Source organism: Papaver somniferum, unplaced genomic scaffold (assembly GCF_003573695.1).
Source record: "Papaver somniferum cultivar HN1 unplaced genomic scaffold, ASM357369v1 unplaced-scaffold_137, whole genome shotgun sequence".
NCBI lineage: Eukaryota > Viridiplantae > Streptophyta > Magnoliopsida > Ranunculales > Papaveraceae > Papaver > Papaver somniferum.
Window position 1 is genome coordinate 23,233,211 of NW_020622934.1, and position 20,260 is coordinate 23,253,470.

Consider the following 20,260-nt stretch of genomic DNA (forward strand, 5'->3'; position numbering starts at 1 on the left):
TACATATAATTATATGTAAACCGATTCTGACAGAAAAAATACTAGAATCCTCCATTTTTTTCCACACACATTAAGTCATTTATAAACTAGAAACCAGATTAAGTCATTCATAGACTAGGAGTGTAACCAAACATAATTCGACAATAAGTTTAAGACAAGACATAAATTTTGACTCCATAACTATCCATACTTAAAGACATAAACATGAATACAACCATTCATTCATGAACATCCCCACCACAACCACGTCCACCGCCACGACCACGTCCACCGCGTTCTCGTTTACTAGGTTGGGCGCTGCTCGATGCACCTTCAGACATCTTTTTGGTAGGGGCTCTCTTTCTCTTCTTCTTTGTCTCATCCTCCTCCTCCTCCTCCTCCTCCTCAGAATCATCCTCTTCCTGCTCCCCAAACTTTGCACCAGCTTCTACATCTCCGAGACCGTTCAATTCATCAATTAGCTTTTCATTGGCCTTCACATTTTTCCCTTCCCTGATTTCTAGCTTTGCCCGAGTTATCAAGTGCCCGACTCGTCTTCTCTGTTTCGATTTCAAATAACAAACATTCAATATATAATGCTAAAACCATTAACAAAATCGTAATTGAGTAACAATACCCACCAAGTATTCGAGAGCCGTATCTTTGTCCTCTATAATGGGCCTCTCATCTACTCGTATCACTCGAGTATGCGAAACATTGAGGTACCACGACATGTAACGCGGAATTGCTTCGTCATCTGTTCGAGATGGACCAACCAAAGGATATTTGTGAAATGCTCTGTTATCCCAATAATCACATGATGGTAAAGTCCGGTGAACAATGACAATATCACTGTCATGTGCTTTGGTTTTTCTCTCATTGAAGTTGAAATCCTTGTGTGCCTTTGGGATTTTTTGTATATAACCGCATTGTCTTGCGACTCTCGACGGGTTGTACATTACATATCCTCTTGGGTGAAACAAAGGTCCATGATATTCACCTTTCTCTAGGCACCCAAACTTCTTTCCTTTTCCTTTAGCCAAGCCTCCTTGTAAGGATCAAAGATAACATCCTTCGTCGTCAAGTTGTCTAACTGGTGTCTCGAATTCAGATAATCCATTCTTTGTTTCTTCGGCTTACTTCTGTAGGTGTACTTGTTTCCATAGTGCTATTCGTCCCAATCCTTGTTCTCAAAATCCCTTTTAGAAAATATTGGGAAGTGAAAATATATCAACACCTGCAGAAAAGACATATTCCCTCCGAGTTGGTTCCTTTGATCCAAAGAAGCCTTTCTCAACTGCGTCAAAGAGTGTGCAAGGATGGCAGTTCCCCAAGAGTAGTCATGTATCTTTCCAAATGGTTGCAACAGCTGGATAAAGTTGGCGCTCACACGGGCACCGGAAACGTCGAGGAAGATAACAACTCCAAGTATATAGAGAACATACGCATTGGCCGTAGCGATGATACGCTGCGGAGTCACCGCTTTTCCCTCAGTACGAAGCTTCTTTGTTCCCATAAAGTTGCTCCTCAGCCTCGAGAGATGGAATATCCTCTGCTTTGCCTTGCCTACTAACATCTTCTTGTTGGTCTTCTCCTCATCCCATTGAAACACTTCCTTGGTCCGCGCATAAATATTTTCCCACTCAAGGTATTGCACGTAATATTTGTGCTTCACGGCTTTACCTTCTATGCTTATCCCGGTAACGAACTTCGTATCATTTGAAGTTATCGTCATTTCTCCAAATGGAAGACGTAAAGTATCTGTTTCCCCGTAGTATCTCTCGGCAAAGGCGGAACAAAGAGGTCTGTCGTAACCAAGGCGGCCCAAATTGTTGACCGCAGAAAGCAACCCCGTAGAATTGACTAGATCGACCACTTCCTGAACTTCTCCCCTGCTTGATTCATCAGCTATAAGTGGCCATTGCCTCATCTTACTCACTGACGTTCCAGGCTTCATAAGACGAACGGCATGCTTGTGATCCTATAAAACCAAACAACCAAACAATCAAAACACTACACGGATAATAATGTTTACATTACATGGCACAAGGTTTAGGTACTTACTATGGTATTGTAGACGACGCCGGCCCAACTGCCTTTGTAACCCCATAATACATTTCCTCCATCAGCTGGTATCCCTAAAGATGGATCATCAGGGCCGCGAGCAAACATCTTCAGCTCATCGGGCATGTGGTCACCTTTCTTCTTCTTTGGAACTTCTTTCTTCTTACCTTTTCCTTTAGGGTATCCTTCTTGTTCTTGAACGACTTCTCTTATCTCTTTATCACCTTCCTTGTCACATTCTTCTTCATCACTTTCACTCTCATCACTTTCTTCTTCACCACCTTCCTTGTCACGTTCTTCTTCATCACTTTCACTCTCATCACTTTCTTCTTCAACACCTTTCTTGCCACGACTATCTTCATCCCTTTCACTCTCATCACTTTCTTCTTCACCACCTTCCTTCCCACGTTCTTCTTCATCACTTTCACTCTCATCACTTTCTTCTTCACCACCTTCCTTGCCACTACAACTTTTTTCCTCATTAACTCCCTCATCACTTTCTTCTTCTTTGTCACCACCTTCTTGTTCAGTAGGTGTTTTGGGATCAGATTCTTCATGTGTTGGTTGCTCCGCTTGTGGTGGTGAGTCATTGATGATGATCCCTTTGGCTTTACTCCCCGTGCCTCTTGGGTTTCGGAGGGAAGCATTCAAATTTTTACCGTCTTTTCGACGAGGTCCCAAAGGCTTAGGAGTGTATGGTCATATTTCTTCTTATATTTCTTTTCGGCTTGATTTTTTTGCCTGTAGAATACGGATTTAAGCAACAAAAAACAATGGAACAGAAAGCATTTTTAAAGTCGCGGTATATAATCGGTTTACTCGATATACATATGAAATCCGATTTCAAACATATAAAATTAACAATCGGATTTTTGCAAGTGCTAATGTGAACCGATTCACGAAATCGGTTTACTCGATATACATATAAAGTCCGTTTCTGAACTAAACAATCGATTTTTTGTTAAGACATATGTAATCCGATTCCAACAAAATAAGATCCAGGAAGATTGGCAACAACAATCGGGCTATTTATACACTAACGTTCCCCGATTCCTTTTCACATGCAGAACAATCAGACTATACGTTTATGAACATAATCCGTTTCTAATAAGAATCGGGTTAATTCGTGACTAACGTAATCCGATTCTGTGAACACTGAAATTATTTGATTTCAAAATTCTCGATTTCTAACCTAAAGCATGTTACTAAAACCTAGTTTAGAGGATTGGGTTGATAGAAAAGTACCTGATTCGACCCATTTCTTCCTCCTGTGCGATACGAGAGGCTTCAGATTGTTCTTGCACTTCCTTCGTTCTATTTTGAATCGCTTCAACAAGTCCGGGATTTTCATCACTAGAATGATTCCTGTTAGTAGCATACTTAGTTCTTGGATTCGTTTTTATGGAAGAAAGAAACGATTACTCGTTTTTGAATCGTCGATCATTGACGATTTTTGGTTTCAAGAAAATGAAAAAGAGGGAGTGGAGGAGATGAATCGGTTTTTACGTTAGAAATAAAAACTGATTTTTGTTAGTTAGTTTATTAAGGATTGATGGGGATAATTTAGTAATATTAATATTTTTTGAAGGTAATTTTGGTAGTTTACACAAATATTAGACACCCCTTATTATTGTGAATTGGGTAGATGAAGTAATCTATAAGCCCCAATTTAGCCAGGTTAAACATAATCAATCTTTAAAGAAAATCATTTTGTTTTACTTAAGCATGTGACAAAATGCGGTATTTCAAAATCAAATGCTAGAAAAAAAAGTAAAAACTGTTTGCAGTGTCTAAGCATTTTTTTTTATCTTACGCCATCCATAACTTGAAAATATGAGCGATGTCTAATATATCAGTTAATTTTGGACAAATTTTTGTATTGTTGGTTGCCAGTATAATAAAAGGAATTCTGATTCTCCCCTGAAAGTAGAACCCCAATCTGCTGGATTTGCAAATAAAAAAATGTTCCTCCAACTCGTTTATAGTGCATTCAGAAGTTATTTTTTAAAAACAAAAAATCGATTTGAGTATATAATTTAAAACGATTTCTAGAAATAAAAGAAAAATTCTTTTATAAAAGATTATATTTCTAATTTTTACTTCCGACTTTTACACCTGGACGAGTAGAAGGGAGAAACAAATTTATATCCAAACAAGGAAACTCGCTACATATTTGTCATCCCTTAATTGATCGGGATTTTACTTGACAGCGGAGTAGTGCTACGGTGATCGTGGGAAAAACAGGGAAAGATCCCGTAACACTAATAGGGGTGGGTCCCATCATAACTAGTTGGTTCCATCCCCATTACTGTAGGATTTCTCTCGGTTTTTCTGACGGTCAACTAATCATTTCTGCACAGAAATCAATGGTGGCCCAGCTCTAGTCCCACCATTTCCAGTAATATAACCAACCTTATACGCTGGGTACCCACCTTGCACCGATTGTACCCCAAAAAGAAAAAGAAGAGTTATTTATGTCAAAGATGGTGCTGGTTGTTGTTTCATGAAACTCTGTGAGAATCTCCTCTTCATTCGGCCAGGCTCACACCAACCTTTTTAGTTTGCCTTCCTCTTTCCATCAATTTTGTTGGTGACCAACCCCGCTACAAACCGACACGTGTCAGTCATCCAATCTTTGTTTGTGCCACCTAACAAAATTTCAAATGACTGCTCTTTCATAATACGTTGACATTGCAGCAGCCGTGGTTCGGCTTGGCCGCTTTTTACATCTTCCACAGCCAATCTGGTGGCTCAGTGTAGCTGAATCCCATGTCCCAACGTTCTAGGGATCCGAGATAGCAATTCGGGGTATGGGTAGCAGTTCGGGACGACATATGTTTGAGAATTATACGGATTCAGATAGATGGGATTCGGTCAAAAATCCGGTCGACGATCCGTTGTTCGGATAATAATTCGGAACGCCATACGTACGTGCATATTCATTTTATAAATGTGAGTTCAGTGTTTAAAATTCGGCTTACATATATGATAAATTGATAAATACTATGACTTTATTATGAGGCTAATTTTATTTGTATATGATTTATAAGATGGAAAAAAACATTTTAGCTTGATTATTTAACAAGAAATAAACAATTTAATCGCATAAATGTATTATAAAACGAGTTTATAGACTTTTAAACAAAAATTAACACATAAAACACTAGTTAAACAACCACCGATAAAATTTTTTAAGTGAACAATTGTATTTAAATATAAACTATATACGAAAACAAACAAAAACCAATCAACAAAACTCTAGTCAGAGAGCTATCTATGGGAGAACGAGGTTGGACACGAATTAGGTTCAAAGTTCTAGTTCGGAAATATCATTCAGATTCGATCAGTTCGGATACGTTCGCGAATCATTCGTGAGATCCATATAATCCACGAACTAGGTTCGGAGTTCAAATAATTCGAAAATATCATTCGAATTCGATCTGTTAAGATACATTCGCGAATAATTCGGAAATAATTCCGAGAATTACTAATTAGGCTAGGGCTCGTATCTTTTCTTTTTTGATTCAAAAAGTATGGTTCTTTGATTAAAGAATATAATCACTCCACGAGATTTCTCATCGAATAAAATAATAGTGCAAAGAGACGTTTTATGTTGTCATTATGGACAATAGTGTTTACGTTAATCACGAAATGTTGATCAAAATGGAAAAATGAGCATCACCACACTCAGGATTCCTGCAAGAAACTAGTCTTTCTTTAGCTTATCTTCTTATATTTGTTTTGTTTTCTTCGTTTGGATTGGTCGGGTTTCATGTTAAAAAAAAAGAAACAAATGATTTTGTTCTTTGTTTTACCTTTTAACATTTAAATAATCCAACCGAATTTGCTGAAATGCATATTTAAAAATGACAACAAACTATAAATCGGGTGAATACTTTTTTTTTTGTTTTGATTGTACGGTTACCCATTTTGCAATGATAAAAGACCCGACTCTGTCGGTTACCCATTTAGTATAAGTTTTTATAAATAAAAGTTTCAAAAAAATAGGCCAGTTTCTTAATTGGGAAAGTCAAATGTTATTTTAATTTTTTGGGACCACTTTTCTCTTAACTTCTTTTGATGACAAGTGTCGTATGAACCACTTCACTTTACTTCTTTTGCTAATAAGTGTCACGGAGACCATTTCACTTCACTTCTTCTATTGAAAAGTGTCATGAGGACTACTTTCAATGATTAGTTCTCTTAATTTCCTTAAATTTCGCTAAAAACAAAACCAGTCTATTAAAAAAGAACGGAGGGAGTATAAAATTTACAGAATTTGCTCAGCTAGGCAATTAACAACTTCAGATCCTATTTCAAATTCAGCAATGGTGGAAGAAAATCCTCTATATTATACTCCATCTGTCCCACTATTAAATGACCTAGTTTAATTTTACACAGTTCTTAAGGTAAGGAAGGAAAAAAGAGTATTTTTTACAGCGGAAAATGGGTCATTTATCCAAATATTTTTAAAACATGGTTCAAATGGACGAGTAAAAATTAATTAGTATGAGTGAAATGGACACTAAAAAAATAACAATGATTCATCCTGACTTAAACTTAAAAAATAGTAAGGATGAAACTAGATGCATCCTGATGTAAATTAAAAATAAGAAAAAGTATTTGAAAATGGATAGGATGAAACTGTTTACATCCTGGCTATTTTTACATTTTTGTCCATTTAAACAATATCAAAATCTAAATGTCCTTTTCACTTAGGAATTGTTGATTTGGGTCTTTTTAACCAATTTTGTGTTTTTACAGTTATATCCTTATGGATAATAACTAGTGAAATTTTGAAATGATTTCTCTCTCAAACTACACGATGGATGTTCACAAACTTTTTACCATTGAAAATCATTTTAAAACACCTACGTAACTAATATAAACATGTCTATCAAATTATACATATTTCTTATACTAATAATAATCAATTAAAATGATAATTTTATAATTATCTCTTTATCTGGTGATATAGGTCATCTATTATGAGATAAAATCTAAAATTAAATAGGTCAACTAATAAGGGGCAGAGGCAGCATGAATTTTGGTTCTTTCTTTATAATCTAGCACTTCCGTCAGTAATGTTGAAAAAGAAATCTATAAATCCATCTCGGGGAATAACAAGTTCCACTGCAATTTCATGGGACTATAACAGAAAGTTTATTGCGAGTTCATGATCTATAAGGGTTGAAACCAGCTCTATTAAAGGCTGATACCAGCCCATAAAAGATAAAAAAATTTGGCGATCCTGATCATTGAATCGATCGACTAGTATCAGCCTCTAACAGCCCACATAAATCATGTGTGAGTTGGGTATTTCTTTTTGGGTACAGGTTTCACGCCATCCTCTAATTTAAAAACTGTGGGAGTCCTTACTCGACTTCTCAGCCGAGCCATACATGTTGGCTAACAAAAACTGGATGGGTTGGTGAATGACTTGTTTTCACCGGTCAAAACCGAACACATAGAAATCCCTTTGAAAAAAAGAGTCGTTCCTAGTTCCTTGTCTTCACCGACTCCATCAGAAGCCAACCGTCCGTCGATTTAGAGATTGAGATCCGGATTAACATAAAACACCAACCGTCGATTCAATGATCCTAAAACCCCAAAAGAAAATCTAAGACTATTAAAATGTTTTCGGCTACATTCTTTCGTCTATAAATAGAAACCCCAACACTAGCATCAAAACTCGTAGAGAGTTCCACAGAACAGCACAAAAATCCTCCCCCCCTCCATTTTATCACAGAAGCTTTTAGGGTTTCACTCTCGCCAGCCCCCCTCAGGTTAGTCCACCTTCTTCTTCTCAATCTTTATGCTAGATCTTATTGTTTCTTTCTTGTTGGAACATCCTTCAAAGTTTGTTTGGTTGTTTTGTTTGTTCATTTTTTCTGAATGATTAGTTACTTGAAAATCTTGAGATCTAGTCGATTTTCAGTCCTAGTAATGGAGATTTGTAGTTCATATTTAGTTTAACTACTGGATTTAGCAGGGGAAAAAATGGCAAAAATGAGGGTATTAATGTCATTTAAGACAGTTTTGTGGATCTTATCCTATGTTTGATTAGATTGATTGATTGATTTAAGGTTAAGTATTGTGATTGCACATGAGGTTATCCTAGGAATGATAGTTGAGACTCAGTTTGATCTGATGAGCTTAGGTCCATCTTGTCTGATTTAGGGGCATAATCGTAATTTTGTGAAGTGTGAGGGTAATTTATAGACGTATTTATGTGGTTGAACAAATTGATATAGACATATTTATGTGGTTATTTGTTTGAAAATGGATTATTTGTTTTTTTATTTTTTTTATTTTTTTGAGGCATGAAAATGGATTTTATGTATTGATTCATTTGTGATATTGATGTAGTATTAAAGATGGAGACATTTCTATTCACCTCCGAATCAGTGAACGAGGGACATCCCGACAAGCTATGTGATCAGATCTCTGATGCAGTCCTAGATGCCTGCCTTGAACAGGACCCTGACAGCAAGGTTGCTTGTGAAACCTGCACCAAAACAAACATGGTTATGGTTTTTGGAGAAATTACAACCAAAGCCAATGTTGATTACGAGAAGATTGTTCGTGATACCTGCCGTGCAATCGGTTTCGTATCTGACGATGTAGGTCTTGATGCTGATAACTGTAAGGTTTTGGTTAACATTGAGCAACAGAGTCCTGATATTGCACAAGGTGTGCACGGGCATTTGACTAAGAGGCCAGAGGAGATTGGTGCTGGTGATCAAGGTCATATGTTTGGGTATGCTACAGATGAGACTCCTGAGTTGATGCCTTTGAGTCATGTGCTGGCAACTAAGCTTGGTGCTAAACTGACTGAAGTGCGTAAGAATGGTACTTGTGCCTGGTTGAGACCTGATGGAAAGACCCAAGTCACTGTGGAGTACCACAATGAAGCTGGTGCCATGGTTCCTCTTCGTGTACATACCGTACTTATCTCAACTCAGCACGATGAAACTGTGACTAATGATGAGATTGCTGCTGATCTTAAGGAGCATGTGATCAAGCCTGTTATTCCAGAGAAGTACCTAGACGAGAAGACCATCTTCCACCTTAACCCATCAGGCCGTTTTGTCATTGGTGGTCCTCATGGTGATGCTGGTCTTACCGGCAGGAAGATCATCATTGACACTTATGGAGGTTGGGGAGCCCATGGTGGTGGTGCTTTCTCAGGAAAGGATCCAACAAAGGTGGACAGGAGTGGAGCATACATCGTGAGGCAGGCAGCCAAGAGCATTGTTGCCAATGGACTTGCTAGAAGGTGCATTGTTCAGGTATCATATGCCATTGGTGTTCCAGAGCCATTATCAGTGTTTGTCGACACATACGGTACAGGTAAAATCCCAGACAAGGAAATTCTTCAGATTGTGAAAGAGACCTTTGACTTCAGGCCAGGTATGATCTCTATCCACCTTGACCTCAAGAGAGGTGGAAACAGCAGGTTCTTGAAGACAGCTGCTTATGGTCACTTCGGAAGGGATGACCCTGACTTCACATGGGAGGTTGTCAAGCCACTCAAGTGGGACAAACCCCAAGCTTAGGAAGAAACATAATGTGATTGATGAGTGCATAATCTCTTTACTTCTTTGTTGTTGGCTACCCTGATAATAATCTCTTCGCCGCTGCCTGGTTCTAGTGGAAAAAAATGAAGAACTGCCCAGATGTTGTACTTTACCTACTTATGATTAGTTATGTTTCTGTTTTGTTTTGTGATTTTCTGTTTCTTTCTATGGTGGAAAAAAAGCAAGATAAATGGACTGAACTTTTGTCTAAGTAATGGGGTAGCAAAGAAGTATTCATTCTTCTATCCCCCGAGTATGTAATCTGTTTTCTGTTGCAAAGAAATCTCTACAGTAGAGGGCAGTTATTGTTGCGTCTCCGAGTCTTGTTTCTTTTTATTGACTGTTTGCAAGTTCCTTAGATTTTTTCCCTTAATACAGTTCCGGTCATGAATGAAGTTAACTCATGAACATGCTGCCCTGCAAGACAGTTATGATGGCCATCCTGACTCCCGAGTGTCATTCATAACCCTGCAATTACGAAGCAGTCCACCATTTGGGGCTCTGTTTTCTGGTTCATCCCCATAACCGCATTACCTTCTTAGGTCTGCAATTACAAAGCAGACCTGGGCTCTTTTACCTTCTCTCTCGTCTGAACGTCATTTCAAATTTCCAAAAATAGAAGAAACATAACTGTTAGAAGGATTACATGTGCTGGGCTGCTGGCTTGGAAGGAAACTATGTATGCATTGTTGACTTGTGACTGTAACTATGTAAATTTGATAACCCATCCAGGACCCAGACAAGCTAGAAGCCATGAAGTTGCTTAAGTTTCACCCCATATGATATGACTGATGATGGTCCATATGCTGCAAGAAGTGTGGTGCTAGTTAATGAAGCTTTCTTTCACTGAAAAATGTGAACATTCTTTACAGATTTCTTTTTATATACTGATACTAACATCATATACAGTATTCTCGCAGTTATTCTAAAGTTAGTTGCTCCACGATCACGTCCACTGGCAATGATCCTTTAGGGATTGATGACTCTAATTCTTCAAAGGAGTAATCTTGATCCCCATAACCATATTCACTGTCATCTTCATCGTCGTCATCGCTCAGAGTCTCGGATCCGTCTTCATTATCCGTGTTTAATATACCAGCACTTTCCCCGCTTGACACTATTAATGCAGGATAAGAGTGCTCTGCAGCCTGTAATGTGACTGCAAATGCCTCAACCTTCTCTAAAAGCTCATCTGGCCCAAGTTCAATTTCATCCAGTAATAATGCCTTGCTTGACTCTATTGCCCTCTTCCATCTTGATAGAAATTTTGGGCTAGAGATTTCCAACTCAGGGACTAGCCTTTCATTTGCGCTATACAACTCTCCTGAAAAATTTCCAGAAAAACCACACAGTGAGTTGTAAGAGATGGAACCAACTTACAGACATAACACAATGTTACGTGAAACCATTGTAAGACCAAAATTCATCTAGCAAAAGAAACATAATTGTGATCAATCTATCTACAATGTTAATAGGCAGACTGCCCGCTGTATGTTACGGGTTCAATTTCTGCTGTGCCAACCGTTTGGCTCCAGCGACGTTATAGATGAACAACACCCTTGCATTTTACTAGTAACAGCTGTACTGAAGGTTGTCTTTAAGGTAGATTCTCAGATTAGTTCATCTCCCACAGAAGGAAATTGACGTTTGTTCATTCCAAATTTCGAGAATAAGTGAAATTTAGTAAATTAATGCCTTACTCATCTCCAAGTTACCTGAATTTAAGGAAGCACTGTCATTGGAGTGATTACTGACTGAGACTGAAGGTGGAGCTTCAGGATACATAGATTTCCATTCTTTGCCCCTCCATGTCAATATTTGCTCGTCATCGAAAGACAAGAGAACACAAGGTACTAACTCCTGTTATCAGCCAACCATCAGTAAAGTAACATCAGGAGAGTGTAAACCCCAGGCCAAATATGAACTAAATTTTTAGGTTTGTAGGTCTTCCTGTATCAGAACTAAATACACGGACCTTAAGCTTTGCACCTATCTTTTTATAATCACTTGCATGCATTCCTCGGCAGTCAATCTTCACCAACGGGCTTCCTTCAAAAGCATCCCTGACATCCTTTACAAGGGTCATGTAAATTCCATTTTTGGCTGTATTTAGAAAGAAGAGATTAGCCGTAGCTACATAAACTGGACTAGATACTTTATAGAGCTATCTTAGGGAAAATTTCGCATCATTTCTAACAAGCTAGAAACTTGCAGACCAGAATACTAGAATATTGTTACACAGGGGACGAAAAAACACCAGCAGTGGAAGTCACTACATGAACGTGGTAGAACTAAGTGTGGATTATTGGTTTCATAGCCATAAAAAGCAAAGCAACCTAGAAACCAGTGTAACCTCATCCATGCTATTTTCTAGTTTTTTGTCAACCTGCCTCCCCAGTATCCATATATGCATAAACAATCTCAATCTCTATCATTTAGTGATGAACTGGAGAATAATCTCAACTGGAAAATAATGTAATTTTTATGCATTTAGTGATGAACGGATGTAAGGATAAAAGAACAGGATTCAAACAAGAGACGAATGTTACCTAGTTTACAAATTGGTAGCAGATTCTTCCCTTTCTTTATCATGTTAGCAGCCTCAAATTTGGTCAAACCTTCTGGAGCTTCCTGGATGAGTTTCGGATAAACAGGAGTGGCTGGTTTCCATAACATTACAGGGTATTGTGGACGAGTGCGATAGTTATAATTTCTTCCACGGAAAAGATACAGGACGCCACCGACCCGATGAATTATCTTACCACCCGTCTTTTCCTGGCATTAGCATTCATACTTGAGTAAAGAGTAACAAACACATGCCAATAAGATCAAACAGAAAACTCATGGTCTAACCTCGAGATGATAGCAGACATTGTCCATATCAACAGTCGGCACACCTCTACATCGAACCTTACAAATCCTTTGCCTCTTCCAATGCTCATGGATCAACTCCAACATATTATGTGTCAATCCATCCCTCCCTGCACAAGAACTCCAATTACGCAAATCATTACCAACTACCTTACAAAGGAAAAGTATCATACACAAATTAAGTGCCAAGGCACATTGCAACAACGAAATGACGCGACCGTTGTGTCATTGTTATAATGTAACACTCAAACACATCAATATCAATATCAAAGATCAATTAGAACCTTACCTAGATTCACTTGCCGATTATGAGACAAATGAGGCTTAACCAACATCCTAACCTCCTCTCTCGTCAATCTCTCCCCCAGAATTTCTTCTCTGGTCATCCCCTCCTTGGGAAACCTCCCAAGTGGAAACGGCCCCGGCATTTCAACCTGCTTCACACCCTTCATTCCCACTGGTGGCGGATTAAACGAATCGAACAGCGGTATATTCTTCTTCGATTTCTTCAACGGAGCTTTCCCAGTCCACGGCCTGGGCATTGTGGGAGGCGTAAATGGCAAAAATGCCGGCTCACGGATAGCCAGTGGTTTCACTTTAGGTGTCTCAGAGTAACTAAATTGAAACTCAAATGGAGCTCCAGGCAACAAATACGACACCCCGGATTCACCAATAATTACAGAACGATCACCTTCTGATGAAATTACCCCGTCGGAGACGGGTTTGTAGTATTTTGTACGGCGGTGGAAGGTTTTGAAAGCTGGACTGGTGGTGGTGGTGGATTCATTTGGAGGTCGTTTTGTGATTGATTTTTGCGATTTTAGGGGTTTGGGGTATCTTGGAATTGGAATTGGAGTAGAGGGTTTGGGTGTAGGATCAGATGGAGATGGGAGTCTAGGGTTTGATGGAGGGGAAGAGAAGAGATTGAGTCCTGGGAGTGTTGCAAAAATCGCCATTAAGGAGAAATTGTGGTGGGAAGTTGGTTTTTTAACCTTGTGGATGGATGAGATGCGGCTGGGATTTTCAACTTCTTAGGTGAAAGTAGCGTTTGAGGTTTCACTTCCTTCCTGAAAATCGCGTTTGCTAAAATAATTTGGGGGAAATCTCAAGGCTGCTAGTGGGGGTATCAATTTGTTTGGAGGTGTGCCAACCAAAAGGAAATGGCTGGTTTGTCTTATTTGTACTTTGGTACACCCCAAAACAAACCGCTGCCCCTATTAGTAATCTTGGAAAATATGGTTATGGGGTGGTTTAGTTTGGCTAAGGGACTAATAATTTTGGCACGAACTGAATCTAGCATTTTTATTGGTCAATTACCATTGACCTTACCATTTTCTTTGGTTTTATGCCGTCTCCTTTGCATGTAAACTATCGTATTATTTTGAAACGGAGGGACTAATAATTTTGTAATTAACGTTTGAAATATTTTATCAAGCATACTGAAAATAGAAAAAACTTATACCTGACTGCATTTCTTAATATGCTTGCAAAACTCTATTATAGCAAGTACAAATTGCAGAGAAAACTCAACTTGATAAACTAAACAAAATGCATAGGATAAAGAAGAAAAAAGAAAAAACTGAAACAAGAAGAAATTAACCTCACTAATAAGCGAACCAAATTAACCTCGACTTTACTACTAAGCAAAACCAAATGCAGAAACAACTAGAGCCGGGACTAAAATAATAAGATCTTTGGAAGAAAATTTAGATGCAGAAGATGTCATATTCGAAGGAGAAGTAGAATTAGGTGACATAGTTGGAGTCATGGCTCCCCCTTTTGTCGATGATTTCGAAACTTGGATATCAACCTTCTGGCCTACTTGGCAGTGACCAGGAACTCCACAGATGAAGTAATGGTGACCCTCTTTTGTGAGTGGAATTGTATCGTCTCCCGTGATATAGATAGATGTTGCGGCCTCTGCATTACATGATTCATAGTCGGAGGAGCTCACTTCCATTACATTATGGTGTGCAGGATTAAATACGAAGCCTACACAATGTAAAATAAATGTCAGAAACATTGCACACAAAATTTAAACATCTAGCTAGAATTCACGAACACACAAAAAAAAGAAACTCACGGATGGCGTCTCCGACATGAAAAGTTTGGTTAGAAGCCCACTTGGCATAATCGTAATGCCCGATTGTCGTCCAACCGGTGAATTCGCCGACAGTATAAACGGCACCATTTACCATTAAAGGAACACTCGAATATGCAAACAAAATAACCAAGAAGACCAAAGCTTCAGTTTTTAAAACCATGATGATTTGGATTAGAGAGCAAGGTGATATTCTAAAGAGGAAAATGTTGTATTACACTGTGGGAGACTAAGCTCGGTGCAATTATGTATTATATAGTTCAGTTTTGGAACGAGATTTCAGAAGTCTGGTAAGAATAGGAGAAAAGAAAGGAAATCATTTGGCTGAAAACATTTTTATAACATTTTTTCTTCTAAAAATAGGAAAGTTACTTTAGTCTTGAAATCACTAGTAATTAGTGGATCTCACTGTAACTACTACTACACAATTTAGTAGTAGTAAGCTCCTAATGTAATACAAGTGTATACAAACTGTGGCTTATTAATAGTTATGTCATAGTTGGTTAAATAAATTCTATGCTTCCAAAAAAGAGAGGTTATTTCCTTGTTAGCAAAAGTGATACACCTACCTGGTAGAATTTTTCGAAATAAGTACCATGTGAGGGTGGTAAGACCCATTTTTTAAAACTTTTTAACACATTTCTAATCCTGATGCTAGAGTTAGTATCATGATCATCATGGTATTTCCCTTCCGTATTCCAGGTGATCTATGAAGCCTATAAAAATGCAAACATTTGCTACTAACTCCCTTTGTTTTAACAAAAAAAAAACCTGGACAAAATAATAAGGTTAGAATTTGGCACAATGGTTTAATATGTGATTTGGCAAAATAAAATAAAAACCAATTTTTTTTCTAGATACAAATAAAATTTATATCGACATGGTGTGTTAATAAATCTTTTATTTTACACCTCCAATGTCTTTTATTTTTATTTTTATGAAGCATGTATTTATTAAAGAAACTAATTGAAGACTACACCAGAGATCTAGTACGTATGGAGTCGATTAAAACGATCTGACTAATAGAGACTGAGATTTACTGCTCCCATTTTGTTGTAAGATTCCCTGATTGACTTCTATCCGCTGTGTGATTAGTTAACCCGTATACCACCTGGTTTCCTTCTCTGCAATTGCGCTGAATGTCGCTGCATGGAATCTGATTCATTCGGTGTTTTATTTCATTTATTATTCTTAGCAGATATCAATGAGGTGTCGTAGGTAAGGTAACAAAGTGCAGAAGATTTTCTGAATCCGTATCGAAGAGAATTTTTATCCATTGTCTCTCTGTCGCTGTTCTTGTATCCAGTAAGAGCGACCATGTTTCTACAATTAAAGCAGTCATAATTCCTAGTGGTTTCGCCAATGCCATGATTGTTCTTTCTTCTGAGTCTTTGCGAATGAAAAATGTGTCTACGATTCCTTGGTGTCCTCTCACAGCTCCATCTATATTGATCTTTATCAATTCTGAGTTAGGGAAAGATCATCCCACCGATATTGTCGTTGTTGTTCCGTTTTCACTTGATGGTGTGTATGTCGTAAGTCGCTTGGTATAATAGGTGGTAGGGATTCCTGAGACCATACGTACTCCTGTTTTTTCTTTAAGGTAGAGCCTAAGATGTCGTTCACTGTTGTTTGTTTTTGGCGGTATACAAAATCTTTTCTAATTATCCAAAGTGACCAGAATAAAAAACAGAAAAAGGGGATGGTTGTGGAAGGAGCTTTCTATTGTAGGAGTTGTGAGATGGTTGTTTGAGGAATTATTGCATTTAAGATGGTAGTGGAGGAATTCTTGATGTTTGAGAGGTGAATAAGTAAGATTTTCCAGAATGTAATCGCTACAGGGTAGCGTAGAAGCAAATGATCGACAAATTCTATATCGGAATTACAACGGGGCATAGATTGGTGTTTAGGATAGTGAAGGTCGGTAGACCTTTATTGATTGTTTTCTACAATAAAAGCTGAGTTTTGGTGTACATGGTAAGGTCAAAATAAATTTGGTTACTGGTAGGGGGTTTTGCCGAGGTTGAGTTTCTCATTTGGTTAAGCGTTTGTAACTAGCTAGAGGCAGTATTGAATTTCCCAGATTTGGAGTGTGGTAAGATGAACTTATCCCAGAAGCTGTCCAACAGGAGGTGGATATTTCTAATTCTTTTTGCTACAAGAGGGGAGGTTGTGTTTCTTACCATGGTTCCAATTATGAATTACATGATCAATGCTATCTTCTACCACCTGGATGTGGTAGCATTGAGTTGGATCATGGTTCGTAAAGTGTGGGATCCAGTTAGGCTGTATAGGGGTTGTCAAAACCATTTCCGATTGGTGGAAAATATGTTTCTGGAATGTAGGCATGATGGATTCCAGTTGTTTCCATTGTGGGCTAGCCAAAGATGAGATGATGATGGTTCCTCGAAGAATTGGTTGATGATTAAGGTATTTCTCATCACAAAGGATAGTGTATATGGATTCCTTATGATCATGTAAACTCTTTTCATGAGAAGAGCTCTATTGTGCTCGCTACTTTTCCTTATGCCCAGCTCTCCCTTATATATTGGTTTGGTTAATCACCAGAAGAAGTTTCCGGTGATTAGGTTTATTTGTTTGTGTGTATTTATAAGGAAATGCTAATTTTGCATAAGATGATTAACTGTGGATGTGAGAGAAGTATTGGTGAGAACTAACATTCTGGCAATCATTAGACATTTGGTCATCCATCCTTTCGTTTTTCGTGTTGTTGAAGCATAAGTTCAAAGATGTGTCGAGATGCCCTTCCCAACTTGAATTGCATCCCAAAATAGATTGGCATGTTTGAGGTGGTTGGCATGCCGAAGAGTTAGTGAAGGCTGTGCACTTTATGTTGTTTCAGTCTTAGGTGGTGAATAATTTTATATTTTGAAGTGTTAATTACCTGGCCCGTTAAGGAACTGTAGGATTGTAACAGATTATTTAGACGATTGTTATTTTCCACAAAAGCTTTAAATGTAGTGAAGAGGTCATACACATACATCAAAAATTGAGTCTTATGCTTTCTGGATTTCCAAGTTTCAAATAATTGGTGGAGAGGATTTCCGCACATATTATAAAAACATCGAAAGAAGGCCGGTCCCTCTGTATAATGTCCCTTATCGGAGTGATATATATGTGTGGTGTATCGTTAATGTTCACTGAGTATGTAACTAGGGCTGCACATGGTGCGGTTCAGTTCGATTTTAGGTAAAAAAGAAAACCAAAACCGGAGTACTCAGTTTTCCACATGAGCATGAGGACATGACACTCTATGACCTATTCCACAAGAGTCCAAGTAAGTTGACACATTTCTGTATTCACCTTCCCAGTCTGACTGAACAAACTTAATTCTTCTGGAAAATAAATTCTCCACATGAGCCTTAAATTTGATAAATGTCGGAAAAACTTCAGATTTGTATCCCAGAGGATATAACCAAGTAAATATGCTGAATGAGTCTATGAAGGACACATAATACTTGTAACCATTTACTAAACATAGAGGAGATACCCATACATCAGTGTGTATAAGATCTAGAGGACCATAATATTTAGGATTTAACATTGTAGAGTAGGGTAAAACATGACTTTTAGCTATCTGACAGTCATGACATAGAGTAGAAGACAGATGATCATGGATAACCTCATCAACAAAAACCAACACATGCTTCAATATTTGATATGCAGGATGGTCCAATTTGTTGTGCCAACTAGAGATAGTAGAAGTACTGGATGCAAAGGCTTGTTTACCTTAACTTCTTCATCAACTGAACAACATTTTCGTGGTTCAATTTTAACAGAACTAAAATATGTTTCCTCACCCCAAATATACCTTATTTGTGCCCCCAATAAATAGCCTGGCTAAGTTGAGTCCTACTACTACTAGTAGAGGAATACCATTTTAGAAGATAAGAAAAGATCATTTTGAAAAAAGATTGCGACCTCCTTGGAAAAGTATTTCCGTTAATAACTTATTATTTCTGAACAAAGATAAACAGTTCAAAAAAGGAACACAGGAAGAGAGAGAACGGGCCATTTCAATAGAAGATTCAGCCGTTAAAAATCTTGTGATCCAACGACTCCATTTCAACGGCTAGGAAATCTTGTGATCCAACGGCTACATTTTTAAAAATCTATAAATACTCCTCATTTCAACTCCAAATTCACACATCCTACAAAATCTTCATTCTCAAAGCAACTATAAAAATGCCTCCCAGAGTTCATGCTGTTAGATTCATTCAACAAGAGGATTTAGCTATTTGTAGAGCCTATGTTTTTCACACAGAAGATGGTGTCATGAGTAATGTAGTTGAACCGACGATTACTTTCTGGGAGAAAGTTTACGTAACATTCACCGCTGAAACGGGGAACATCTATGGGCGTGATTCTGGCAGATTGCATCATCGTTTTAGTGTAATTAGTAAGAATGTATTGATTTTTTTTTATTTTTGGTTTATTAAAATGTAGTTTGATGTTATTGTTGTGGTTTATTAAAATGTAGTTTGATGTTATTTGAAATTTAAATTATAATAAATTGCGTGGAAATCTATTTTCATTCATTGATATCAATTCTTTTACAAGATATAAACGTAGGCAATAATAAAACGTACTAAAAACTACTTCAATAAAAATCGAGTACAACTTTTGGCCTCTTGTTTATCTTCATTTGACGTATCTTCCATTTAACGCGCTCTTTCACAGTTTCGCCTTTGTTTTTGAACTTTTTGTTGTTAACTTTCAAAACTGGAACTCTTCTTTGCCTTTTAGCGGAACATTTTCTAGGATCAACTTCTAAAACTTGCACTTCCCTCTTACAATTTTCAATCTTTTTAAAAATCTTACATATCTTAGAAACAGCGGCTTCAAGTTTTGCATCGCAAAAAAGTGTGATTGCTTTTTCAGCCATTTTTAGAAGAGAAAATTCAAGAGAAATGAATTTGGTGTGAGTGGATTGTTTGAAAATGGTGGTAATTTATAGAGGTAAAAAGTGAATTTCGAAATTTAAAAAACTACCCGTTGGCGTTATTGGTAATAACGCCAGCGTTATTCTCTGCGTCGCGCGTTAGGCACTCTAGCACCAGCGTTCAGTTTTCTGTCTCCAGTGATCGACCTGCTGACGCCGGAGATTTTATTTGTGTCGCCCGATTATTTGTCTAACGCCCACTAGTTTTCCACTGTGGAAAACCTAGCTTGGCCATCCACCTTGCTGAACAAAAAAATTGGGTTTGTTCATTCCCATAGGAACTGCTCTTATAACCCAAGATCAATAATTGTGTTATTGATAAAGTTAGTGTTGGATTCTGTTAGATGCATTGACTTGAAAATTAAGCTGTTGCATATAATAATGGATGGCCAGAATTGGACGTAAGTGGAACGCAGAGACTCTGGTTCCTGCCAAGAAAATCAGTTTGAAACTAAGTTTACACCTCTTCCCTTTTACTTGTTTTTTCCTGGAGTATGTTTCCAACTTGAGCGAATAACTAGTCTGGCAGCTTAACTTTAGCCACATATCGCCCATATGTTTAAAGCGTCCACAGTGGTACGAGTATAACAAAACCAAAAACCAGACCTAAAATTAAAAATATTTGGTTTTGGGGGTGTCTGAACACAACGATGGTGGAACAAATTATAGTCAGGCATAGTTTTAATGTCCGCGAGAACCCTA

At 37.9% G+C, this 20,260-nt stretch overlaps 3 protein-coding genes across 3 annotated transcripts; 1 reads left to right on the forward strand and 2 right to left on the reverse strand.

Moving 5' to 3' along the window:
* The first annotated feature begins 7,675 nt into the window (after window positions 1–7,675).
* Window positions 7,676–9,938, forward strand: LOC113334825 (S-adenosylmethionine synthase 5). Its single transcript, XM_026581041.1, has 2 exons — window positions 7,676–7,829; window positions 8,413–9,938. Exon 2 carries the CDS (start codon window positions 8,421–8,423, stop codon window positions 9,600–9,602), a length of 1,182 nt encoding a protein of 393 aa, XP_026436826.1. The 5' UTR covers window positions 7,676–7,829; window positions 8,413–8,420; the 3' UTR covers window positions 9,603–9,938.
* A 503-nt stretch (window positions 9,939–10,441) lies between these two features.
* On the reverse strand, window positions 10,442–13,512 carry LOC113334990 (CRS2-associated factor 2, chloroplastic-like). Its single transcript, XM_026581215.1, has 6 exons — window positions 12,784–13,512; window positions 12,477–12,604; window positions 12,173–12,398; window positions 11,599–11,726; window positions 11,339–11,483; window positions 10,442–10,947 (listed from the first exon to the last, which is right to left on the reverse strand). Exons 1-6 carry the CDS (start codon window positions 13,448–13,450, stop codon window positions 10,544–10,546), a joined length of 1,698 nt encoding a protein of 565 aa, XP_026437000.1. The 5' UTR covers window positions 13,451–13,512; the 3' UTR covers window positions 10,442–10,543.
* A 541-nt stretch (window positions 13,513–14,053) lies between these two features.
* LOC113334473 (mavicyanin-like) lies at window positions 14,054–14,801 on the reverse strand. Its single transcript, XM_026580720.1, has 2 exons — window positions 14,578–14,801; window positions 14,054–14,486 (listed from the first exon to the last, which is right to left on the reverse strand). Exons 1-2 carry the CDS (start codon window positions 14,756–14,758, stop codon window positions 14,134–14,136), a joined length of 534 nt encoding a protein of 177 aa, XP_026436505.1. The 5' UTR covers window positions 14,759–14,801; the 3' UTR covers window positions 14,054–14,133.
* Between the last annotated feature and the right edge of the window lie 5,459 nt (window positions 14,802–20,260).

Coding starts and splice junctions, on each gene's coding strand:
- LOC113334825 (XM_026581041.1), top strand. CDS start 8,421: ATGGAGACATTTCTATTCACCTCCGAATCAGTGAACGAGGGACATCCC.
- LOC113334990 (XM_026581215.1), bottom strand. CDS start 13,450: ATGGCGATTTTTGCAACACTCCCAGGACTCAATCTCTTCTCTTCCCCT. Junction 11,484..11,598: donor AGATAGGTGCAAAGCTTAAG/GTCCGTGTATTT, acceptor GGCTGATAACAG/GAGTTAGTACCTTGTGTTCT. Junction 10,948..11,338: donor CAGTGCTTCCTTAAATTCAG/GTAACTTGGAGA, acceptor GAAATTTTTCAG/GAGAGTTGTATAGCGCAAAT.
- LOC113334473 (XM_026580720.1), bottom strand. CDS start 14,758: ATGGTTTTAAAAACTGAAGCTTTGGTCTTCTTGGTTATTTTGTTTGCA. Junction 14,487..14,577: donor TCATGTCGGAGACGCCATCC/GTGAGTTTCTTT, acceptor TACATTGTGTAG/GCTTCGTATTTAATCCTGCA.